Genomic DNA, 23,803 nt, shown 5'->3' on the forward strand with positions numbered 1-23,803 from the left:
CATTGAGATCAAATCCCATGGCAAGAAGGACACGGGCTAGTAGCATGCTACACTTCTCAGAAAATCAATGAGGAGTCCTGTGGCACCTTAAATTTGATATTCTCTATTAGGACGTTATGTCCTAATAAATCTGTTAGTCTCTAAGGGTACATCTAGACTACACACTTCTTTCAAAAGAGATCATCTAGACAGCCACAACTTTTTTCGAAAAAGTGATCCGCTTTTTCGAAAGAGAGCACCCAGGCAATCTGGATGTGCTCTCTTTTGAAAAAGCCCTGTTTGCGGTCAAGAATGCCTTTTTTTGAAAGAGACCTTTCAGAAAGGCTTTTTTCCTTGAAAAATGAGGTTTACTGCTGTTGAAAAAACCACCACGTTCTTTCAATTTATTTTTTGCCTGCCACGCTGACTGTCCTCCAGCTTCCTGCCCTTCCCTAAATCCTGGCACTGGAGCCACCTCTGCGTCAAATTCACACTCCTATAATGCTCTGCCACATCTCCAATACCTTCTTAACACCCTTCTGCAGGAAGGATATCTTTGCAGGAGGAACTCAGTGTTCTTCAATGGTGTTGACCCCACAGGGCCAACTTGCTGCAGTGGAAATGGGTTTCGAATGCTGCAGCACTATAGAAATAATGAATAATGCTAATTAGTGGGATGTATTAGTGATCGTTCTTTGTATTAGTTTTGGGTTGTGCTTGTGTTCCACCTGCGCAGCGAAGCCCTTTCCAACAGGGGCTGAGTGCTGTTCTCCACAGCAAGTTAAAGTGAGCCCCTCCACTGAGATTAGAAGCTGTGTCATGTCTGATGAGTTGGCCACCTGCTCTGGGAGAGGAAGGGGAATTCTACTTCCTCTAAGCCAAGCATCTGGAGTGTCTCACCATGAGATGCGCTCCTGGGAATTTTGATGGCTGTCCTCATCTCTATTTTAATCTTTAAACTGGAATGCCTTTTCTGGGGCTTGCCAGGCAAACAGCATAGAGGAAAAAAAGAACTGGGGTGACAGGATGCCAGAGAGCTTGAGGTGGAGAAAGAAAGACAGCAATCATTGATATACAGAATCATTAATGAAAACACAGGCATGTGTCCAGATCTACTGCACTTTCCTTTTTGCAAACTGGTTTTTTAAAAGGAGGAACTGGAGAGACAGATAATGATTATCTGTGAATTTTCTCATTCAGACCCTGCTGAAATTAATAGTATCACTGAGCATAAGAATGGCTTTCCAGGGCCCTAATGCTGTCTAACTTGTGTAACTTGCTGCACTGGTTGGTGCTACCTACTACTGGCTGCAACAACCCCTGAGGAGATAGATTCATCCTTCTCTCACTTGCCAGGCATTTTTCAGTATACAGCACCTGATCCTGAGAGAGATGACATGCACTCCCTAACTCAGTGGTTCTCAAAGTGTGATCTGCGGACCACTAGTGGTCCATGACCATATTGAATACCTGCAATCACTGAAATGAGTCGTGACCTGCTTCTGAATTTAAAGAAAATCAAGTCAGAATTGGGGCTTATTTAAATTATAGTATAAACTTTTAGGGGCAAGCTGTATGCTGCTGAATACTGAATGAGACCTTTGGGCATTGTCGTGCTATTAACAGTAGAAAAAGTTGTTCTCTGAGTGTCTAATGTGAATTAGATTTTTTATTTTTAACTATAAAGATTTCATGGTATTTTTTGAAATTCCTTTTAAACTAAGTGATGCAGTCAACTTAAAATTTCACTTCTGCCTGGATATTTATTAAATTGTATAAGTAACAGAAAAGATGACAGTAATGGAAAGAGATGACCGAGACCTCTTCATTCTTTTCATATTGTTTACTCTGTGCACTGTATTACGCCACTTTTGTGCCTATTGTTTGTGTGGATGTCACATAGTAACGGGAGAGAAAAAATATTGAAATATGGAAACTTGTTTGTACAGCTACAGTACTTGGCAAAGAGACATACGATACCCAATGCTATATTTTTAAAACTGTCTAATGTTCAGACCATCATTATCCCTTTAAGCAACTGTTTACATTTTGGAATGCTTCTTTATTGACTGATTGACTGCTACTTTTTAGGATTGCAGACTTTTAATAGTTTTGTCATCTGTTGATCTTTAAGTTACTGAATGAAGGATGTTTAACATCTGCAAGCATCAGACGAAGGGCCCCATAGAAGAACAAAATATAATTAAAACGTTTGGGTTCGATTCTCTCTGAGCTCCGTTGATACCAACCCAGCTTGCAGTGAGAGGGGAACTAGGAGGCTTATCCATCTGGTTCAAAAATCCAGGTATCTGAAACTTAAGCAAGAGGAGAATCAGTTAGCACTAGCACGTTTATGGAACACAGCTGAACATCTTATTCCCTCCAATGCTATTCATAGACTCCAAGCAGTTCATAACTATATTGTATTCTACTCTTTTCGCCCAGATAGTATCTTAATATGATAAAGGAGGCGGCAGACAGGTAGGGGATCAGGTCTCCTGTCCTGGAGCTGTCCTGGATTGAAGTGTCATTAGAGGAGGTTTTGGAACAAATAGAAAAACTTAACATTAACAAATCACCAGGACCAGATGGCATTCATCCAAGGGTTCTAAAAGAACTCAAATGGGAAATTGCTGAACTATTATTTGTGGTTTGTAACCTATCCTTTAAATCGGCTTCCATACCTAATGACTGGAAGGTAGCTAATGTGACACCAATATTTAAAAAGGGCTGTAGAGGCAATCCTGGCAATTACAGAACGGTAAGTCTAACTTCAGTACCAGGCAAATTAGTTGAAACAATAGTAAAGAATAAAATTGTCAGGCACATAGAAAAACATAATTTGTTGGACAAAAGTCAACATGGTTTCTATAAAGGAAAATCATGTCTTACTAATCTATTAGAGTTCTTTGAAGGGGTTAACAAACATGCGGACAAGGGTGAGCCAGTAGATATAGTATACTTAGATTTTCAGAAAGCCTTTGACAAGGTCCCTCACCAAAGGCTCTTGTGTAAATTACATGGTGATGGGATAAAAGGGAAGGTCCTTTCATGGATTGAGAACTGGTTAAAAGACAGGAAACAAAGGGTAGGAATAAATGGTAAATTTTCAGAATGGAGAGGGGGTAACTAGTAGTGTCTCCCAAGGGTCAGTCCTGGGACCAATCCTGTTCAACTTACTCATAAATGATCTGGAGAAAGGGGTAAGCAGTGAGGTAACAAGTTTGCGGATGATACTAAACTGTTCAAGATAGTCAAAACAGAAGCAGACTGTGAAGAACTTCAAAAAGATCTCACCAAACTGAGTGATTGGGCAACAAAATGGCAAATGAAATTTAATGTGGACAAGTGTAAAGTAATGCACTTTGGAAAAATTAACCCCAACTATACGTACAGTATGATGGGAGCTAATTTGGCTACGACAAATCAGGAAAGAGATCTTGGAGTTCTTCTTCGAGCAGTGTCCTGTGGGTGGTCCACTGTAGGTGTCGGACTTGTCCCGGCGCTGCAGATCGGAGAACTTTTCTAGCCGTAATTGCCGGACCGCGCATGGTGCCTTTTCGCGCCGTTTGCGTTCGCGCGGTCCGGCTCCTGCCAGTTCCTCCTGACCGGCCGAGGACGGAATAACGTTTCTCTTCAGACTCTGTCAGAGTGAGAGAGGAAGAACTCAACAGGATTTAGTTAGATTAGTTCATAGTTAGTTCTTTCCAGTTATTATAAGTTAGTTATTAGTCGTAGCCGTTCTAGTTTAAAAAAAAAATTTCTTCAAGTTATCTGTAAATAGTTTTCCCCTGACTCTTGTCAGAGGAAGAAAGAGGCGACCATTTAAAAAGTGCAGCTCATTCCGGGAAGCAATGCCTGCCTCCGACGGTTACGCTCTTTGCATCAGGTGCCTCGGTGAGTGACACATACCCCAGAACTGTCCTCACTGCTCCAAGCTCACCGCGAGAGCGAGGAGGGACAGGGACATGAGGCTTAAAATGCCCCTCTTTGACAGGGCATTACAGCCGCAAGATACGACAACTCCCGTATTGCTTCTGCATCCCTCAGCCAAACTGTCCCCAAAGAAGGCGAAGAAAAGACCATCGCCTTCTTGTTCCCTTCCCCCGATGCGTGTTAGCGTGGGAGACAAACCGGGCACCTCGGGCTTGCATGGCCATCTTAAGGCGAAGCACTATCTCAGCACTTCAGCTCCGCAGCCCGCGACTCTTCCGGTGCCCAAGTTATCGTCGGCACCGAAGCCTTCCCCGGCGCCGACGCCACGCGCGGCACCGAGAGCACCCTCCGCACCGTCTATGCCTGCGGCACCATGAGTGGTCTCGGCGCAGACGACTCTTACCGCACCGATTCCCACCTCGGCACCGAACGAACCTCCGGCACAGAACGGGCCGCCGGCACCGCGACGCTACTCGGCACCATCAGATTCCAGGGCACCATGCTCTTCACCAGCACCATCAGATTCCAGGGCACCATGCTCTTCACCGGCACCGAGTGACTCGCCGGCACCAAGCGACTCTTCGGTGCGGGAATCCACCCCAGCTCTGGAGGATGCTCTTCCACAACATTCTCCGGTCCCTTCTGATTCGGCACTGCACCCGACGCTGACGGAAGGAGGTGGACAGTCTACACGACCCTCTGCCCTCACTGTTTCCCCAGAGCAGACTGCTATAACCACGCATCGAAGATCTACACCATCTCCCACACCAGAGAACACCCAATTCTCACCGGAACTGCCTTCTCCTTCATCGGGGCTTTCAGCTCAAACCATGAAACATCCACAGAGGGTCTACCGCTCTCCACGTATCTCACCAAGATGCCATTACCGCCGGTCGCCTCCCCCAACTCCGAGATCCAGGGAATGATCCCGATCTCCTAGGTCCCCATCAGGCTCCGGTCACTCTGGGTACTATAGCTGCCACAGAGCCCGTTACTACAGCAGGTCACCGCATCGCTCCCGCTATTACCATGGCTCACCGGAGCAACACCGTTATTATAGGCACTATTCTCATTCTTCTGCCCGACGTTCGTCAATATCTTATTCTCCACATCGGTCTCACACATCACCCAGCAGGGAATGTCAACCCTTACTGTCAACAACCAGACCACCAACTCCATCAGGTATCCCACCTCCCCAACCACAGGTCCTACAACCATTCAGGATGAGCCTCAGGACCGGTCCCCCACCAACCAATCCTCTTCCTCGCCGGATGATGCAGTATTCCAGGAAGACACATCACCATCGGAGGATCTCCGACAATTCCAGGACCTTTTCAGGAGAGTGGCGGCATCACGGAATGTGCAGATTGCAGAAGTCCAGCAGAAGTCCCACCATCTGCTCAGAAACCTGCATCCCTCACATCAGGCCAAGGTGGCTCTTCCACTGGATGATGCCATTCTTGAGATTGTGGATGATATATGGCAGTTGCTGGCTTCTGCACCAGCCACTAACAAAAAAGCAGACAAAAAATATTATGTTCCAGCCAAAGGGATGGAGTTTCTTTTCTCCCATCCCCAACCGAATTCCCTGGTTGCCGATGCAGCCCAGCAAAGAATGAAGGGCTCGCAACAAAGACCTAATGTGCCGGACAGAGACATGAAACAGCTAGACCTCTTCAGACGAAAGGTTTACTCGTCTGCTACTCTTACGCTCCGTATGGCAAATTATTCCACACTATTAGCTAATCCTAGCTTTGATAACTATTCTAAATTAGTGCCCCTACTGGAACATCTACCTGAGAGCAAAAGGGAGGTCCTCAAATCGGTAGTCCAAGAAGGCTATGCGGCTTCCAGAACAGCTCTCCACATAGCTTTGGACATGGCGGACACTGGAGCGCGTACCACAGCCACATCCGTGGTCATGCGCAGGGCATCTTTGCTGCACCAGGCAGCAGTTCCCAAAGACCTTCTTTCCAAAGTCCAGGACCTACCCTTCGATAGGCAAAATCTTTTCTCTGACAAAACCAATCAGGAGCTTCATTCTGGTAAAGATTCAAGAACCACACTCAAGACCCTAGGGATGTATATGCCTCCTTATCGTCCAAAGAGGTATACTCCCTATCAAAGGCAAAGACCGTTTACCTTTCAACCATCTCAATACAGGCAGCAGGACCAGCAAGGTAATCGGCAGCACTGGCAAAAAAGAAGACCTCAACCAAAAACATCTGGCCGTTTAACTACCAAGCAGCAAGTTTGACATCCCCGTCAAGGGACTGTGCATCATTCTGCTGAGCAGACAACCCAACCCTCCGCAGGCGTTATTCCACCATCGCCTGAGACCCTTCCAACACCGGTGGTCTCACATCACCACCGACAGATGGGTACTGCAAACAATTACGCTAGAGCATACCATTCCATTCACCACTCTACCCCCTCCCAATCTCCCCACCCCGTCCCTTTTCAGGGACCCATCTCACGAGCCTCTCTTACAACAAGAGGTCGATCGACTCCTCGTCATCGGGGCAATAGAGACAGTACTAAAAGAGTTCCGGGGACAGGGATTCTATTCCCGATATTTTCTAACAGAGAAAAAATCAGGGGGGTGGAGGCCGATTCTCAACCTCAAAGGACTAAATTGGTATCTGCGAAAGTACCGTTTCAGGATGGTTACCCTAGCCACCCTTGAAAGTAACTTGAAAGTAGGAATAAGAAATCCTCCGGAAAAGGGCCTATTTTCTGGAGAATCACATCTAGACTGGCGCTTTTCTCCGGCTTATCCCCAAGCCGGAAAAAAGCGGCAGCCATGTAAATGCAAATGCCGCGGGGGATATTTAAATCCCCCGCGGAATTTGCAATTCCGAAGTCTACATTAGCATCCCTTTTCCGGAAAGGGGTGCCAATGTAGACACAGCCTGTGTGTGTCTCTGTCATTCTCACAAACACACACTGTCCTTCACTCATCTCCTGACCCAACACGTACATGGGGGGTTGTTGCTACTACTTTTATTTCTAAAATGCCTAACCTCTCATATAATGATCCCTGTGGTGATTGCTGTTCCTGGAAGTGGTTGGCATGTCCTTGTGGCCCCTGAGAAAGGCAGAGCAGACGATCTCCACATGCTGTCCTTGCCTGCAGACACCGCTCCTGCAGTTCCCATTCTTCAGTAACAGGGAACTGTGGCCAGTAGAAACTGTGGGCGCAGTGCCTGTAGATGAGGGGCAGCACATGGTGACATAGAGCCATCACTGTACATGCCAGCTGCTTACAGGAGTGGTGCAGGGCCAGGGCAGGAGTAAGCCCTTAACCCTACTGCTCCGCCACCCAGAAGCCATCTCAGTTAAATGGTGCCCATCCAGAGCCTGCTTCCTGAACCCCTGTCCCAGCCCTGAACCTCCCCCTGCACCCAAACTACTTCCTCGATCTTGCACCCTGATACCCCTCTTGGACCCCAATCACCCACTCTGGGCTAAGCCCAGAGCTCCTCCCACACTCCAAAACCCTTGGCTCAAAACCAGACCCTGCTCCCCAATTCCTTACCCAGCTTAGTGAAAGTGAGTGAGGATGGGGGAGGAAGGGAGATGGAGTGAGCAGGGTGAGGCCTCGGAGAAGGGGTGGAGCAGGGGCAAGGCCTCAAAGAAGGGGCAGGAAGAAGTGGGGTGAGGGTATGTGGGTTGAGGTAGATCTTACATTGCACTTACATTGAAAAAATGATCTTGTGGTTAAAAAAGTTGGAGACCACTGTGTGTTTTACGGTTACAGACTACCACCGCTACCCCTCTGAGAGTTAAACCAGCCATCTTCTTTGTGACAGAATTCCTTTTTGATCTGTGTGTGTACAGTGCTTAGCCCCGTATTTCTCAACTTTTTTTTATAAAGTACCCCCGTGTAAAAAATAAAATTATAAGTACCCCCAACACCTACAGTTTTTAGACACACACAATTTTTTTTCTATCATTGCAACACATTTGTTGAAACAACTTACAGCCGGTGACATGCTGGTTATGATATATATGGGTCTTTTGGAGGAAAACTGGTTTGCCTTTAGTGTTCCCACTTCCATGTTTTAAGCAATAACAGATAAAAACTATTGAAAATACAATACTGCCTCCCTACCAAGGTGCAAGTGCACTGTTCACGTGTATGAGAGAAGGTTTGAGTCATGTGAGAGTAAGGCCTGTGATGTTATCAATCTGACCTACCTGTGTTATTGTGTTATCCAAGGCTCTCCTTGGGGGAGTGAGGGATCCAGGACAATCCCTTCGCTCTATCCGCCCCAGGGCCTGTCAAACCTCTTCATGCCTCTGTACCACCCCTCTCCCGCCTCTTCCTCCAACCTCCATCCATGCTGTGCCTCCTTCCCCAAGTGACATGGCCCAGGAGACTAGCAGGGTGCCTAGTGCTGGCAGCAGGGCCCACCCCACACTCACTTGTGGCACTGGGGGGAAGAAGAGCAACCCAGCCCCAATATGTTCTGTTCCTATGGCTCCCAGTTGCATGGCTCTGCTTCCCACTGCCTGTAAATGCAGGGGTTGGTTCTACCACTTGCCTTAAGCTCTCCACCTGAGCGATGCAGCTGGGAACCAGCAGAGCGGACTGGGACTGGATCGCTTCACTTCCTGCTGGTGAATTCGGAGACATACCCAACCTCGGCTGTTGGTGCCCCCCCCCCCCCCCCCCCCCCGGCTTGTCCACCAGGCTGTCCTGGGCCTCATGACTCGCTCCCAAAGCATGGGGCCCTACTCTTGTTTTATCTTTCTAGATGCTATAAGTAGTTGTGGAAGAGAGCAGGTTATGGAGATGCCTTGTGGTTGGGATGCAGTTGGCTTGTCTTGTGCTCGGGAATGTGGTTTTTTGCATTGTAATGGTGATAGCTCTAACATCCCCATGTGCTTCAGGGAAAAAAATGAAGGGCAACAAAGCTGTTAGCCTGATCCACTGGAAGCCTTTACATTGGAATCAGAGACCAGACCACCACACCGAGAGCTTGCAATAACCAGCTAAAATGGAATTGTGTGCAGTAGCCCACACAAACAGCCCCACAGCCTTTCTTTGTGCTGATTCAATCTGTCAAAACAAATATTCCAGTGACTGGCTAGCCATAATAAGCTTTACAGGTGGAACCCTCCCTAGGAAATGCCCTGCCTTGGGCAGCCCTCAAAGCTAGGAACTGTCAGCAGAGTGGAAACATTTCAGGACTGATCCAAAGCCTGTTGAAGTGTAGTAGAAATTCAGAGTTTGGACTAGTCAATTACAGACTTCACTTGGAATCGGAAACACACAATCAAGCAGCAGCAGAGAAAAACAAAACAAAAATATAGTAGTACTGTGTTAAATAGAAGCTACTGAAAAGGAAAGCAGCATTTTTATTCTTCAAGTTTCAAAGCTGTATTAAGTCAAAGTTCAACTGTTCAGCTGTAAACTTTTGAAAGAACAACCATAATATTTTGTTTAGAGTTATGAACATTTCAGAGTTATGAAAAAACCTCCATTTCCAAGGTGCTCATAACTTTGAGGTTCTACTGTAAATGGGAGCTTTACCATTGACTTCGGTAGGCTTTGGGGCAGGCACTGTGGATGTGTCTACATGTCAGTTGGGAGGGAGCTTCACTCAACAGATTTGTGTGAAGGGGCCCATGCTAAGAACAGCTGTGTAGAATTTACATTTGGGCTGGAAATTGGGAGCTGCAATGTCTACACAGCTGCAGGTTGAACCTCTCTAGTTTGGCATTCTCTGGTCTGGCAACATTTATGGTTCAGCATAATTTTGATTAGCCAGATATCCACTTTTTATTATGGGTGTGGCCAAGTTTCCCCATGGGCCCATAAAGTTTGTTTACAGCCACCAGCCCTGGTTGTCAGTGTTCTGCGTTATTTAATTCAACTTTATCTCTAAGGCTAGGTCTACACTTTTAGCTTTTTCCAATTGGGGACAAATGGCGGAAAAGCCTTCTCTTTCGGCAGAGCCCTTATCCCTCACAGAACGAGGAATACAGGGCTCCCCGAAAGAGCGCATTTGCTCTTCCGCAAAAAAAATGGAAGAGCAAATGCATTCCTTGGACACTATTCGTAGCCAGCTATCACTAACCCTGTATGGTGAGTCTGCTGCATCATGCTGCAAGTCTTGCTTTCAGATTCCATGTAGACATGACCTAATGTTCAGTTCATAAACATATTTGGAAAGACGCCTAAAGGAGGGGATTAAATGCACAAGCGACAGAGATACGGGGGAGAGAAAGGTATCCCCACACTCTCTGTAGTGCACTGGATTCTTAACAGATTGGGGGAAAACTATCCCTGCATTAATATCAAGGACATAAGATAGATCCCCTTTTCTACTTACTTTAATTTAGCATTGCAAATGGGTTCAGAACTATGCATGGAGACCAGGACCAGCAGAGAGTGCAGCCATCTGCTAATGGAACACAAGGGATTTTGTTAGGTGAGGGGAAGACGCATTTTTGTCTGCAAAGGGAGGGGTGATGACAGATGAGAATCCCGCCACTACTGCTGCTGTTTGGGCTGTCCTTAATACTCCTTGCGTTGCTGTTTAGGGAGCAGAGGGCTAGTTTTTTTCTCTTCCGGCGCCTGCTCTCTGTAGCTGCATCCCCAGGGATGACCCACCCCGCTGCCCCCCTTTCTTTTTGCAGTTTAAGGTTCAAGACTCTCGCTGCTCCCCCTGGCGGCCGCCGCGCCTCACCACAACAACGCAGTGTGGGTGAGGCGGCTGAAACAAGCGGAGAGAAAAAAAGTCAATAGAGGGAGAGACCCAGGGAGGGAGGAGCCGCCTGATCAGCCATTCGTGTCTCACAAGGTCCCAGCTGGCACAGGGAAAAAGGAGTGTGTGAGGATTGACTATTGTGTAAAGCAGGAGGGAGGGGGAAAGACAGAAGGAGAAAGAAGGGGGGATACGGGGGAAAGAAGGAGGGAAGGAAGCATCATTTGTTCCACCTGATCTTGGGCAAAGCACCAGCCTAGACAGACGACAGCTTGCAAAAGGGACACTCAGGTTGGAGGGTAGGAGCCGGCTTTCTGCCTGCAGCAGATCACCATGTCCTATCAAGGCAAGAAGAACATCCCCAGGATTACAGTGAGTGCCTTACCTCTCTCCACCCTACGCCCCCGTATTTCCCCCTCTTGTATATTTTGTGTCAGCACCCCAGTGTCTCCTTCTGTCCCCTTATTGTGCGAAAGGATCCAGTGCAAAATGTGATCTTTACTTGTTTTTTTCCCTGGGCAATAAATCTTGCAGTTTGCAAAGGGTGGCTGAGAGAATTTCAGATCCTGCAATTTCTTTTCGAATGCAAGTGATTTGCCTAAGAGTGAAATTCATTTGTGGGGCGCGATGTTCCTTACCTCCCATTGCCTGGACGGATTGCAGTTGTCATGCATGGCAAAAACCGATGGTTGCTTTGCAAATAATATTGCAGTCATCTCCCTTGCGATTAGCAATGGGATTGTAAATTCATACTTATTTGTGCATCTGTGTGCAGTGGATTAACTGACATTTAGTTTAGTGGAACATGTGTGCGTCTCTTCACTCGCTCCTGCATATAACAGCAAGATCCGTTTGCAGTGTTTTCCTCCCTCTTTGGACAGCCGCTGTCTTTTTGGACAAGGAAGAGGGGAAGTGGGAGGAGGGGGGAGGGGAGGGATTGACCCTTCAGTTCTAAGATCGGGCTGGATTTAAAAGGAGACAACTTGATCGCTATTTTGTGATTATCTCTCCTTGAGCAGAGAGACTTTTCCCACTTGCTCTTTTGCATAGTTTCTTTTAATTACTGATATATGGGCGCGTCAAGTGTTTTTGCTGGTGCAAATGGAGTGAAAATAGGAACTGATTCGTCTGCAGAAATGAAAGTCATGATTAAAAACAAGAAACATTGTCACAGTGATTAAGAATAAAATAAGCAATTCCTTCCCCTCCTTCTTTACAACTAAACAGACAGCACTGCAAGTTTTTTGTGTTGGGGTAGATGCTAGATGAGCAGGGTGGGAGGAAAAATGCAGTGAAATGTAATAATCTGACCCAGTATCTACATCCCCTCTTGCTGTGTCATGCAAGTGCCTTTCCCGTGGATAAATATCCCACCCTGATTTATTGTCCATGCAATGAAATGCATTGTGGTAAGGTACTGTCTTGGTCTCCAGTAGGCCTTGGCTGGGGTTTATTGTTGCTGGTTTAAATGCATGCAAGGAGTGCAGCTGTGCTTTGTCTCCAGTGAATTTAATTAAACCTTTGTGGTATGGGGGGTGCATTGGGGGAATGGGAGGTTTCTCCATCTTTGTAAGGCAGACAAAGGAAGCGTAAGCAGATGGGGGGAGTCTTTGCAGATGCCTGACCTTTAAATATACTTGTTTACATGATTATTTCTCTAAACTACCTTTTTATTTATTTATAATTACATTAATAATAAAATGATCTGAATCAGTCAGAGCTTTTTGTTAAGCTGCCTGAGAGATCCTTGGATTTAGAACATCATCCTTATCTATTTTGTTATTCATAGATACATTTTAATGACATATGAGCATGCACCTTTTAGTATTTTTGAGCTTCTCAAAGGAGCAAGTTTTTATAGCTGCAAGCTTGTACATTTTACTGGGAGAAACTCAGCAGTTTCACCGAGGGGTAATAGTCTCCAACAGTTTCACTGACGTACTACCATTATAAACTCAGGGACAGACAAACCTTTCTATCATTTTAAAATGCCGTCTATTATGAAACTTGCCCAGGGCTGCAGGGCAAATGGGCACTCAGTAGGGAGATGGTATCTGTTTAATATACATAGCATAGACCATGATTCCAGAGTGTTAGAGAATAATTTAGATTATTTAGTGTATTAAAACCCTTGAATGGAGACAAATGTCTTTGTATGTAATCTAATTTTTATTGTTTTCAAATGGTTTTAAATATCAGTGTGGTTAAGGGATGTCTATATCACAGACAAGTGTAAAACATCATCTTAAGGTATAATCTAAATGTAAAACATCAGCTAAATTCCTTGCTATCTTGCTCCTTCATTTGCTGCATCAGGTGCAGCAGTTTCCCTGACTGTGCAGTAGCACAGGGTGACCACACCTACCTTCTTGAGAAGTGGCATGAAGCTACTCTGAAAGAGAGAGGCTTGGCTGACATGTTTTCTCTGAAGCCACAGGAAGGCTGCTGCACAGGAGTCTTAATATTTCCAGATGTCAGCCTTTTTATGAAATTTTTCATGTTCTGATCTGTCTTGTTACTTCCTCTGTGGGACACAGCCTCTGTCTCTGTTGTGGGATCATTGTTTCTGGGCTACAGCAAAATGGGAGGCTGTATGCATATTGTTTCTGTGAAGGTGATCTTGGACTCTGCAGCTGGCCACCTCGTTGATGTTTGATTTTTCCTCTTGAATTGTGTTTAACTCTGCTTTCCTCTGAGAATGATTCTGGCTGTAAGTTGAAAGAGGAGAATTCCATTTGAGAGCTAAAATATTTTCTTTAATGTCCAAATGCAAACAAAACCCTATCTAAAAGACATAAAAATAACATGACAAAGGGAATTTGTCTTTATTTTAAAACAACCTTTGCTCTTTTCTTGGACTTTTTATAAGAGGATCTCAAGATACTTCACAAATGCTGGCCTGATTCTACTCTGCCTGAATTCAATAGGAATTTTTGCTACAAAGAATGGGATCTCACTCCATTGCTACAATTTTCCTTCTATCAAACTGCTGAAGCTTTAACGTAGTCAGCTGTAACTGCACCATTTTACTTTCTTTTCCTTGTAACCCTCTTGGCCACTTCTAAAGCTTTGTAATTTCCACAGCATTTTTGCTCTCATGGACTCTGCTTTTCTTGCCAGCTCCAGCCTTTAATTGGCATGGAGGAGAGTGAGGCAGTATCTCTAAAGTTCTTGTTTTTGGATGGCCCTTGTACCAGGGAAAATTCCTTGAGCTCTAGAGGAAACAATAAGAGTTTCTTATCTCTGGTTGGAAGTTCCATTCTCATTTGCTTTTGTTCCCTGGGATAAATGAGTCTGTTCAGTCATTTCATTAGCTGATGGGGGCTGTGGCCCACTGTAGACAAGGTGACTGGTGCATATACTCTTTCAATCACTTTATTAGTTCCTTTTTTAAAAAAAATCTAAATTTGTTTTATCCCAGCATCTGTTTTGTTCTCACTAGAATGCATAGAAGCATCTATGAGTATGTGATCATCAGTGGAGCGTGAATAGAATAGAATTTGGTACTATTTAATACCATTTGGAAATGAAGTACAGGCAGTCCCCGGGTTACATGGATCCGACTTACATCGGATCCCTACTTACAAACGGGGTGAGGCAACCCCGCACTAGCTGCTTCCCCCCAGCAGACCAGGGAGACGCGGAGCGGCTTTTCTCAAGAGACACCTCAGCTTGAGAATAAAGGACTGAGGGAAGTGAGGCGTGGGAGAATAAAACTGAGCTCTGGAGAAATGTTTGGCTAGAGTTTCCCCTACAATATGTACCAGTTCCGACTTACATACAAATTCAACTTAAGAACAAACCTACAGTCCCTATCTTGTACGTAACCCGGGGACTGCCTGTATCCCAAAGCACCTTGCAGATCTTGGTTAGGGCTCTGAGGAGGAGTCTTGGGTATGAGAAATGTGGCCTTTTGAGAAAAATAGAGATAATAATGGGCATTACACAGTAACTCTCACACTCAATAGTGCAATGGCTTTAGCTATTCTCTCACTAGTCATTAGCAATGGGCAAGAAGAAATTTGGTTTAGTGGCTTTTTTCCTTAAGGATACATTGGGATTTAGAGGATACAGACAGAGTACCTCCAAATTACAAGCACTGAGAAATCAGAGGGATTTTATTGTAGAGATTTTAGCTAAAGCATAATGCACACTGAAGGGCTGAGCACAAGACGTCCTGGAGTTGTTGATTTGGTTGGTCCCAGAGTACAGAGGTAAAATCCTGTTTAATCAGTTAACCACTTATATGGGGCAGAGGGGAAGTGCCCCCCCCCCCTTGCAGTGCAGGAACCCGCACTGGCCAGGTCGGGCCACCATGATGGGGGGGGGGGGCTCCATGGTGCCGTGTGCTGCTCCTCATCTACAGGCACTGAGTCCACAGCTTCTACTGGCCACACTTAGTTATTCATCAATGGGAGCTGCAGCAGTGGTGTCTGCAGGTAAGGACTGCATGTGGAGACCCCCTTCTCTCCCTTTCTCAGGGGCTGTAGGGACATGCCAGCCATTTCCAGGAGAAGCAGTTACCATAGAGATAATTACTCCAGCCATGACAGATTATGCATTTTAGAACTCACCACTCAAAGAATTAAATTTAAGCATGAGAAAAAAGAAAATTATGAAATGCACAGAGCAGTAACCCTCTTTGCAAGCAGTACAAGAAGTATCAACAACCCCTCAGGTATGTGTTAGGTTGGGAGATGCGAATGAAGGACAGTGTGTGTTTGAGAGTGACAGACACACACAGTGTGTGGGGGGGTGACAGAGAGTTGCATTGCCAAGCTCCCTCCATCCCCTTCTCCATTTTAGAGAAGTGGGTACACTGACATCAGTGCCCCTCCCCCTTACCCTGCCACACCCTGCACAGCGAGCAGGATCCTCCCAAGGGGGCAGGTCCAAGGCAGAGGACAAGAGCAGCATGACAGTGGGTGGAGGGGCAACTCAAGTGCCAGCACTCGATAGCTTCCTGGTCAAACCAGCCAGGATCACCTGTCAGAGGCTCCAAGATCTCCCAATAGATCCTGATCTACTGGTTAGTGGCCACTGGGTTAACCATTGACATCCCAGCACACAGTGTCCGTTATATAGGATGTGGGGACAAATATGGAGCAGTTGGAGAGGGATCAGATAATCCTTGGCTTATCCAGAAATATTACTTACTGCTTCAGGACTCTGAATACTCTTACTTATACGTGCCATAGGTCAGGCATGTCAAACTCGATGCCTACTGAGGGCTGCACAAACAAAAATTGATAGCTTTCAGGGCCACCAAAGAAAATGTACTTCTATCAGAATGTCATAATCATTCATTATTATAGATTATGTTTTAGGTATAGTTAATAATTTTTCAGGTCTTGTTTTAATATAATACAATAATTTGATGTGTGAAATTATTTGCCCATATAACATTTTAAATTTAAATATAAATGTAAGGTACTTTTTAATTTTTTATATGACACACACAACTTGTTTTGTTGAAATAAAAACAAGTATAGATTGTGGTTAATCAAATTGTGCAGGCTTCTGTGAAGATTTCAGATACTTTTTAAGTCTGAAATTTTGCATAAACATATAATATTCATGCAATTGCAAAAAATTGACATTTATTGATATAAAATTAATGTACATTTTGTAATTTTATTTGGGAATAAATAAATAAAACACAAACTGTTAACAAAATATCCCCTCCTCTCCCCCAGAGCCAGGCACTCCCATACCTCCATTCTAACCCAATCCCCCTCCGCTCCCCCAGAGCCCCTCGCTCTAAACCAGTGTCTCCCCCCCCCCAGAACAGGCACTCCCAGCCACCTCTAACCTAATGCCTTTCTCCTCCCCCAGAACCAGGCACCCCCAACCTAATGTCTCCCTCCCGCAGTACCAGCCCCCCCCACCCCGGTCCCCCGAACCTAATGCCTCCTCTAGAGCCAGGCATTCCCAGCCCCTCCTAATGTAATGCCTGGGTCCCGGAGTCGCCACCACACATTTCTTCCTCAGGTGCTGAGGCGGCAGGCGCTTGATGCCTGTGCAGAGCGGCCGGCCGGCTGTGAGCATGTGCTGGGTGCCAGTGCGCAGAGAGGCCAGTCGGCCGGCTATGATTTGCACTTGGTCAAGTGCTCCGAGCAGCCAGCGGGCCACACTTTCGATCGGGCCACATTCGGCCTGCCAGAGGTGGCCCGCCAGAGGCCTGTTTGACATGTCTGCCATCGATATTTAGGGCACTTTAGAGAATAAATTACATGATCCCTGCCCCCAAGGAATTCATGGTTTAAGTTGATTCTAATTCTTGGACCCCAGGTCAGGAGAGAGCCAGTGATGCTCCTGGTCATCTCCTTTCCCCAAATTATCTTGAGAAATAAGAAAGATAATTCACTCTTCTTCCACTTAGGAAGTAGATAAGCATTATTATCCCCATTTTGCTGATAAGAAACTGAGGCCAACAGAAGTGAAGTGACTTTCCTGAGATCATGCAGGATTTGGCAGAGCAATGGCTAGAATCCAGATGCCATGCTGCCTAGTCATATTCTTTGATAGCTAGTTCAAGTCTCCTTTCCAATAGCATAGATTGGGGTTCTCAAACTTTTTCATATTATGGAGCGTGTTAGACTAGATAGCGTGTTTTGTGGTCAGTCCCATTTTGTTCACAAATGCAATTACACACTCCTCCTTCAAGATTGCATTAACACTTTTTATGGCAACTACAATAATTGCTTATGTGGAAAACCAGCCTTTAGCTTCTTTAATGTGATTCAGCAGGAGGAATCTTTGAACCAAGCTTATATTCAACCCAGGTGGGGGGCATAGTCTGTGCCTGCAAGCAGAAGGGCCACCATCATTTGACTAGAGGATCTCTAGCCACTGTGATATTTACTTATTTTGAAGTGGCCCTGCGCAGCCCCAGAAAAGATGGGGCCTCGGGCAGAAGAGGAGGGACAGGACACTTGTGTTCTCCCTTGCCCACAGACCCCGATTGGCCTGGGGTGGAGGAGCATGTGAAGTCTTTGCCCTGCCTAGAGAACTGCCAGTTGTTCTTAACAGCTGGCAGTTCCCTTTAGGCAGCTGTGCTCCTGGCGGTGTGAGGTGACTTCGCACACTCACCCTACCCCCAGGTCAATCAGAGCCTGGGGGCAGAAGGAGCATGGGAAGTCTCTTGCTCCCTGCCCCACCCTTGCAAGTTGTGCATGCCGATTAGGTGACCGATACACTCTGAGTGCTGTGTGCCCCTAGCAGGGTAGGGGAAGGGAGCGAGAGACTTTGCGCACTCCCCCATCCCCAGGCCCTGATTGGGGGTGGGGGAGTGGCAGCACGTCCACAGGCCGGATCCACCTGCTTGGCAGACACCCCTTTGCCCACCCCTGCCCTATACCGTCCATGACTCATAGAAAATAGTTTGAGAATTACTGAGAGAGAGAAATATTTACCACCTGTATGTTTCAAATCATGTTATCCAATGGGCTCTTGAATAAGGAGGATAGGACCAAACTGGGACTTGCTGCTATGAGAGAGCGACATCAAACCACTGTCACAAGAACATCTTAATTACCATTGTTCCTGCTTCCATAGATTGCTTTCCTGTCTTGTAAACAAGGTGAGTGTCCCTGGCTAGAGGTAGCATGCCTGTCTAGAATTGCTTTCATGGTGCATGCAGCATCATGCTATGAAATATTGAGCATATGCAATATTTTGGATTGTCAGCTGAGTATGGACATAATAGAATTTAACTATTTTAGGAAAATAATGTATTATCTCAGGGATTTTAAGTAGTGGTTAATTAGCTAGTTGAGTAATTGATGGAATTTCCATCAGCTACTCAATTAGTTGATAAAGGGGGGCGCTCACTATCCCCGCTGTGGCTCTGCAGTTTAAATGTAATAGGAGCTGGGCGCACAGGCAGCCTGGCTCTTACTCCATTTAAAATGCAGAGCCTCAGGGAGGTTAGCTCCCAGGGTGGCACAAGCTGGGACTAAGTAGTCCCAGCTCACTCCGGGACCACAGCTGCTCTGCCTCTCCTGCCCCTAGACCGTGGAGATGGTGCCGGGAGGAACTGGCTTTTAAGCAGGCTCCTCCCAGCACCAGCTCCTGCTCCTGCCTTGCTGCCTCTGATACAGAGGCATCAGAGAAGGGGTTAGAAACAAGTAGTCGAGTAGTGTCTCGACTACCCGATAAGCCTAAACGTATTGGGTAATCGAGTACTCGTATAGTCGCTTACATCCCTAATCTCAGTCAAAAAATGCCCATGACACAAACACAGGAGAGGATAAAGTACCTGAGGAGTGAGATGGTCTTATACACAATGGTACCAATTGGGGTATGCCTGTTTTTGAGGCAACTTCTGTGTCACGAAGGCTTTTGATACCATTGTACTATGAAGAAACTTTGAGCCAAGCTTAGATTCAATCCGGATTGGGGGCATAGCCTGTCCCTGCAAAAGAGATGCATTAATAGCTGATTTTGTAAAGCTTATTACAAGGTTGGTTTTCAGAGATTCTGTCACTATCCGTGGGATGTGTGAGAGTGCAGCAGCTCCTGAAAACTAGGCCATGTGCTCATGTCTGCAATTAGATAGTGAGATTGCAGCAGCTAAGAGTTGCACTTGTGATGAGAGGGCTGTGCCAGTGTCATTATGCCCTCCAGAGCCATTACATCTGAGGATCTATGGTGCCTTAAAAACATCAAGTCTCTAGCGCATTTCCATAGATCTATGTGTCCCTATTTCATGGGGTGCTAAACTGAGGTGACAGAGTGGTGAAGTGTTTCTTTTTGTCCCAAGTCACGTGGCAAGTCTGGCAGAGCCTGAAAGCCCAGGAATCCAGACTCTTGGTCTCCACGTAACCCCATGACCATACTCCCTCCACAGTTCTCTGCACATTGCAGATGAATGTCCCTTAGCCAACAATGGTTAATATTGAGGGCTGACGCTGGCTGGCATGGAGACTCGGGGTGGAAAAGCACAAATGAGCTTTGGCAGGGTGAACAGTGCCTTTATTGTAATCCGAGGCTGCTCTGAGTGAACATGGTGCAGAAACTGGCTCAGGCCCATTTCCTCAAAAGTGTTTGTTTCCCCCCCAACTCCCCTTAAATTTGGACATGTCCTAAACAGATTCCAGAGCCATAAGCATGAGGTCATTTTTTTTTCTTTAAGCTAATAGATAGAAGCTAATGCAGATCTTCTTTCTCATTCATATGGACAGAGTATCTGGCACCAGTGCCCAGGATGAACTCCAGATGAAGCTGAATCTTTTAAATTGAGGTCTCATTCATCCTCTGGCACATAATATACAAATAAAATCATTAAGGTCATTAGCAGTTATTAGCAATGAGAAGCTCTTCACATCTGCAACAAAATGTTCATTTATATAAAATTAAATATGTATGGTTCCTCAGATTGTCATCATTTTATCCAGTAATTGTAATAAAATCCCCTTTTTAGTAGTTTAAGTATTTTATTTAATAGTTGTTTATCTCTTTATATTTTCAAGTCAGTGGATTGAGGTATGTAAGAATCATACTTCTTCCACCGGCAGCAGCTTTATTTTCAGCTCTCACTGATTGATTGTTCCTCCCCTTTTCTAGAAGGAATGAATCCCAGGAGTCTACTGGGAAAACAAGTCAGATTGAATTTGTAAGGATGTGATTAAGATAAAAATCACAGATCCCAGTCCTGCAATCTGATCTGGGCAGGCTTATCCGTATGTCCTTTTAATGAAGTTCTTTTGAAGTCACTGAGGTTCTACATAGGTTTATATGTATGGATCTGATGTCAGGATAGGGATACGCGTTTGGGATTTTTTTTTAAAATATCCTTTTGTGTGTCATTAGCCTGTGGCCTGACAGTAGTGTGCTTTTGGCAGGTTTGGTAACAAGTGTTAGCAGGATTGACCTTCAGGTTGAAAATCTGAGTTTTAAAATTCTAATTACTTTTCCCTACTTAACCTCTGTTTCTCTTTTGCCAGGCTTGGCAAATAATGCACAATGTTTCTGTTCATGGTATTTTGTTTTGTAGGAGTTCTTTTAAAAAAAAATACTAACATGCTTAAAACTGGAGCTCAGATTTCTCAAAAGAATGACGTCAAATTTTAGTCTTTGTTTACTGTCCCAGGTTTGAGGCTAAAACTAAGTCTACACTGGCACTTTACAGCTTTGTAACTTGCTGACTCAGGAGTATGAAAAGCACCCCTTCAACCAGTTACAATGCTGTAAAGAGCCAGTGCGAACCAGGCTATAGGGCTATTCGCTACTCCCCTTCCAACTCTCATTCTGTTACTACACTTTCAGTTTAAAGCACTGCTTCAGCTGCACTTTGAACTGTTCCTGTAGGCAAGCCAAAGAGAACAGGTAACTGCTCCTGTTGAAATCACTGGGAGCATTGTCATTGTCAATGGGCTTTGGAGCAGCTAGTGGTGTGTAGTTAGTGAATTGATGCTCCAAGAGTAATGGGGGTTGCATCTTGGTATCTCTCACACAAATGGTGGCCACCAACGTCTTAGCAGTTTTATTTTCCCATCAAATTCTAAATATAGATCAAACTTCTGCCCCAGAGAATCTGGTCAGAATCTCTTTTATCTGGACAGGATGAATTCTGGTAAGTTGCTGTTCACAAAACTCTGTTTTGTTGCTGTGGGTTTTAAATTATAAATTCTCCTCTCATTAGGGATTAATTACAGTGATACCCCGGATTAGCATGTGAGGTTTTTAGTTGTTTGTTTTAAGGATATGGATCAGAGAAGAGAACCATATGTTTAAGAATATGAAGTTCATGTAATAGACTTACTATCAGAGCAGGTTAGCAAATACAAGTTCTCTGGAACCAGGGGGCTGTGTCTGATGTCAGCTCTTCTAAGTTGCCACCTGCATTTATGATAGTGCTGTGTAAATGCTCTCATGTATTATAGTCATGATTTCACTTAGTTCTCAGCATTGTGGTAGACCCACTGACTTAGTTATCCCCTTCCCCATGCTAGTCCAAATGTTCCCCTTGCCTTTCAGAGAGCAGCATGGATATGCAGATTTTCCTAAGAACTAAGCATTCATGTTTTGTGGAGGCATACATTCAAAAGAGCTCTCAGTGCTTTGGCCACCCAGCTCTCTGAAAATCTGGCTTTTAGCATCCCAGTAAATGCTGCTGGGTGAAAAGCACTTTTGAGAACCTGGTCCTTAGGGTCTGTGATTGATCAGACTAGGGATGTGAATGACTAGTCACTTTTCCCCCTCTCCTTTGCTGCCTCTATCAGAAAGAGGCAGCAAGTGGCCAGGAGGGGGTGGGGGAGAGGAAGGGGTACTTCAAAGCGGCAGCGCCTCCCGGAGTCTGGGCTGCCGCTTTGAAACACCATGTGCAGCCTGGGGCCAGCTGGGGTGTCCCCAGGTTGCACGTAGCATTTCAAAGTGGCAGTGCCGCGTGGAACCCGGGATCAGCTGGAGATTTCCCTGCTGATTCCCAACTCCGTGCAGTGCTGCTTCTTTGAAATGCCACATGAAGCCTGATGATGTGCTCCCTGTGGTGTTTCAAAGCGGCAGCACCGCATGGAGCCCGGGGCCATCAGAGGACATCCCAGCTGACTCCAGGCTCCCAGGGCTGTCACTACACTTCAAAGGTGGAGACACCCTATTGACTTATCAAAATGTACCATCAGTAACTCAAAATTTACCATCCCTAGATCAGACCATCTCTGTTGCGGTATCCCAATTCTGTCTGTTCTACGACTTCTCCAGTTGTGGTTTCTCCCTTTTTTTCATTGTTTTCCATCTCAGTTGTGTCTTGCTCACCTCTTTCTCTGGTGTCTCTCTGGTACTCAGATGCTGCAGAGTGAGTACATTAAGCACCATGCCACCCAATCACATTGGCATTGTCACCATAAAACACTGATGCCTTATCTCTATAGGGTGCCATTGGGCAGGTAGCGTGAAATGTGTTTTTATTTTTTGAAAGATTCCATTCTAAAGAGCCTTCAGTCTTGCTATACCTGAGCTCTGTATGTGGAGGTACAGCTAGTCCTGCTGTGTTTAGAAAGGTGGGGTAACCTGTGTTTGTATTTACTTTGTGGAAGAAGAGATGATGACCAAAAAAAATCTTTAAGATCAGAAGTATTTGATTTTTTTTCTTTGGGCTTGGTAACTGTACAGGCTGCATCCTACAGTTCAGCAATATTGTCTATCATAGCAAGCATTGATAAAGCAGTAAACTAAGGAAGTATGATGAGCCAGAGGAAAAGGAGGGTATGCATGTATTCCGGTAGTGTCAAAGGCTACGTCTACACTGTTTTCCTCTTCCGAATGAGGAAATTCAAATGAAGCACTGATTAGCATTTTCTTGTGCTTCATTTGCATATCCTCTTCTGATCCTTTTTTCAGAAGAGGTTTTTGCACAAAAAAAGCAGTCTAGATCAGGTTTTTTTGTGCAAAACCCCCTTTTTTTGAAAGAACCTGCAAACCTCATTTTTTGAGGAATAAATGTTCTTTTAAAAAAACGGCGTTTGTGCAAAAAACACGCTTCTAGACTGCCTTTTTTGTGCAAAAACCTCTTCCGAAAAAAGGATCAGAAGAGGATATGCAAATGAAGTGTGAGGAAAATGCTAATCGATGCTTCATTTGTATTTCCTCTTTCCTCATTTGTATTTCCTCTTTCAGAAGAGGAAAACAGTCTAGATGTAGCCACAGTAGTAACCTCAACTTGGACTAGTACTAATCCATACATGGTGCTTAACACTAATTCATTGACTCAACCCTCTTTTTAGAGTGACTTATAAGTAGATATAAGTATGGTTCAAAACAGGGTGGATTTATTTAAATCAAGGTGATTTAAATTGTTGATTTAATTCAAGTTATCCAAAGAGCTATGACTGTGCTAAGAGTACACTTAATTTTGGAGTAAGCCCCATTGAACTCACTGGCACTTCTGTTTTTTTGAGAAAACAATTATATAATGGGGTTCCCTTATAAAAGCTGAGTTATGCTGAAGTAAGATAGGGTATGTCTACACTACAGCGTTAATTTGACTTAGCTTAAATTCAAATTAACTATTTCAAATTAATTCGAAATAACGCATCTGTACACAAAAACTATTTCAAAATAGCATGTCCACACTGAGTAGACCCTGAACCGAAGTTAAGTGCCGGCAGGGCATCAGGTTAGGACTTAGTGTGTGGGGCTGCTGCCTGAGTCTAACTGAGCTCCGTGCTTAA

The 23,803-nt window shown here is 45.1% G+C and overlaps 1 protein-coding gene across 2 annotated transcripts in view; it reads left to right on the forward strand.

The window, feature by feature from the left end:
- Window positions 1–23,803, forward strand: part of DPYSL3 (dihydropyrimidinase like 3) — a 115,056-nt gene that overhangs the window by 26,652 nt on the left and 64,601 nt on the right. Inside the window, exon 1 of one of the 2 annotated variants that reach the window (XM_006124529.4) lies at window positions 10,794–11,003. The exons of the other annotated variant lie outside the window; for it this stretch is intronic. Within the exon in view, the coding sequence (XP_006124591.2) occupies window positions 10,965–11,003 (39 nt within the window). The 5' untranslated portion in view covers window positions 10,794–10,964. Of the gene's footprint in view, window positions 1–10,793; window positions 11,004–23,803 lie in introns of those variants that run through there. 2 annotated transcript variants of the gene reach the window in all.

Source organism: Pelodiscus sinensis, chromosome 17 (assembly GCF_049634645.1).
Source record: "Pelodiscus sinensis isolate JC-2024 chromosome 17, ASM4963464v1, whole genome shotgun sequence".
In the NCBI taxonomy this organism is placed as follows: domain Eukaryota; kingdom Metazoa; phylum Chordata; order Testudines; family Trionychidae; genus Pelodiscus; species Pelodiscus sinensis.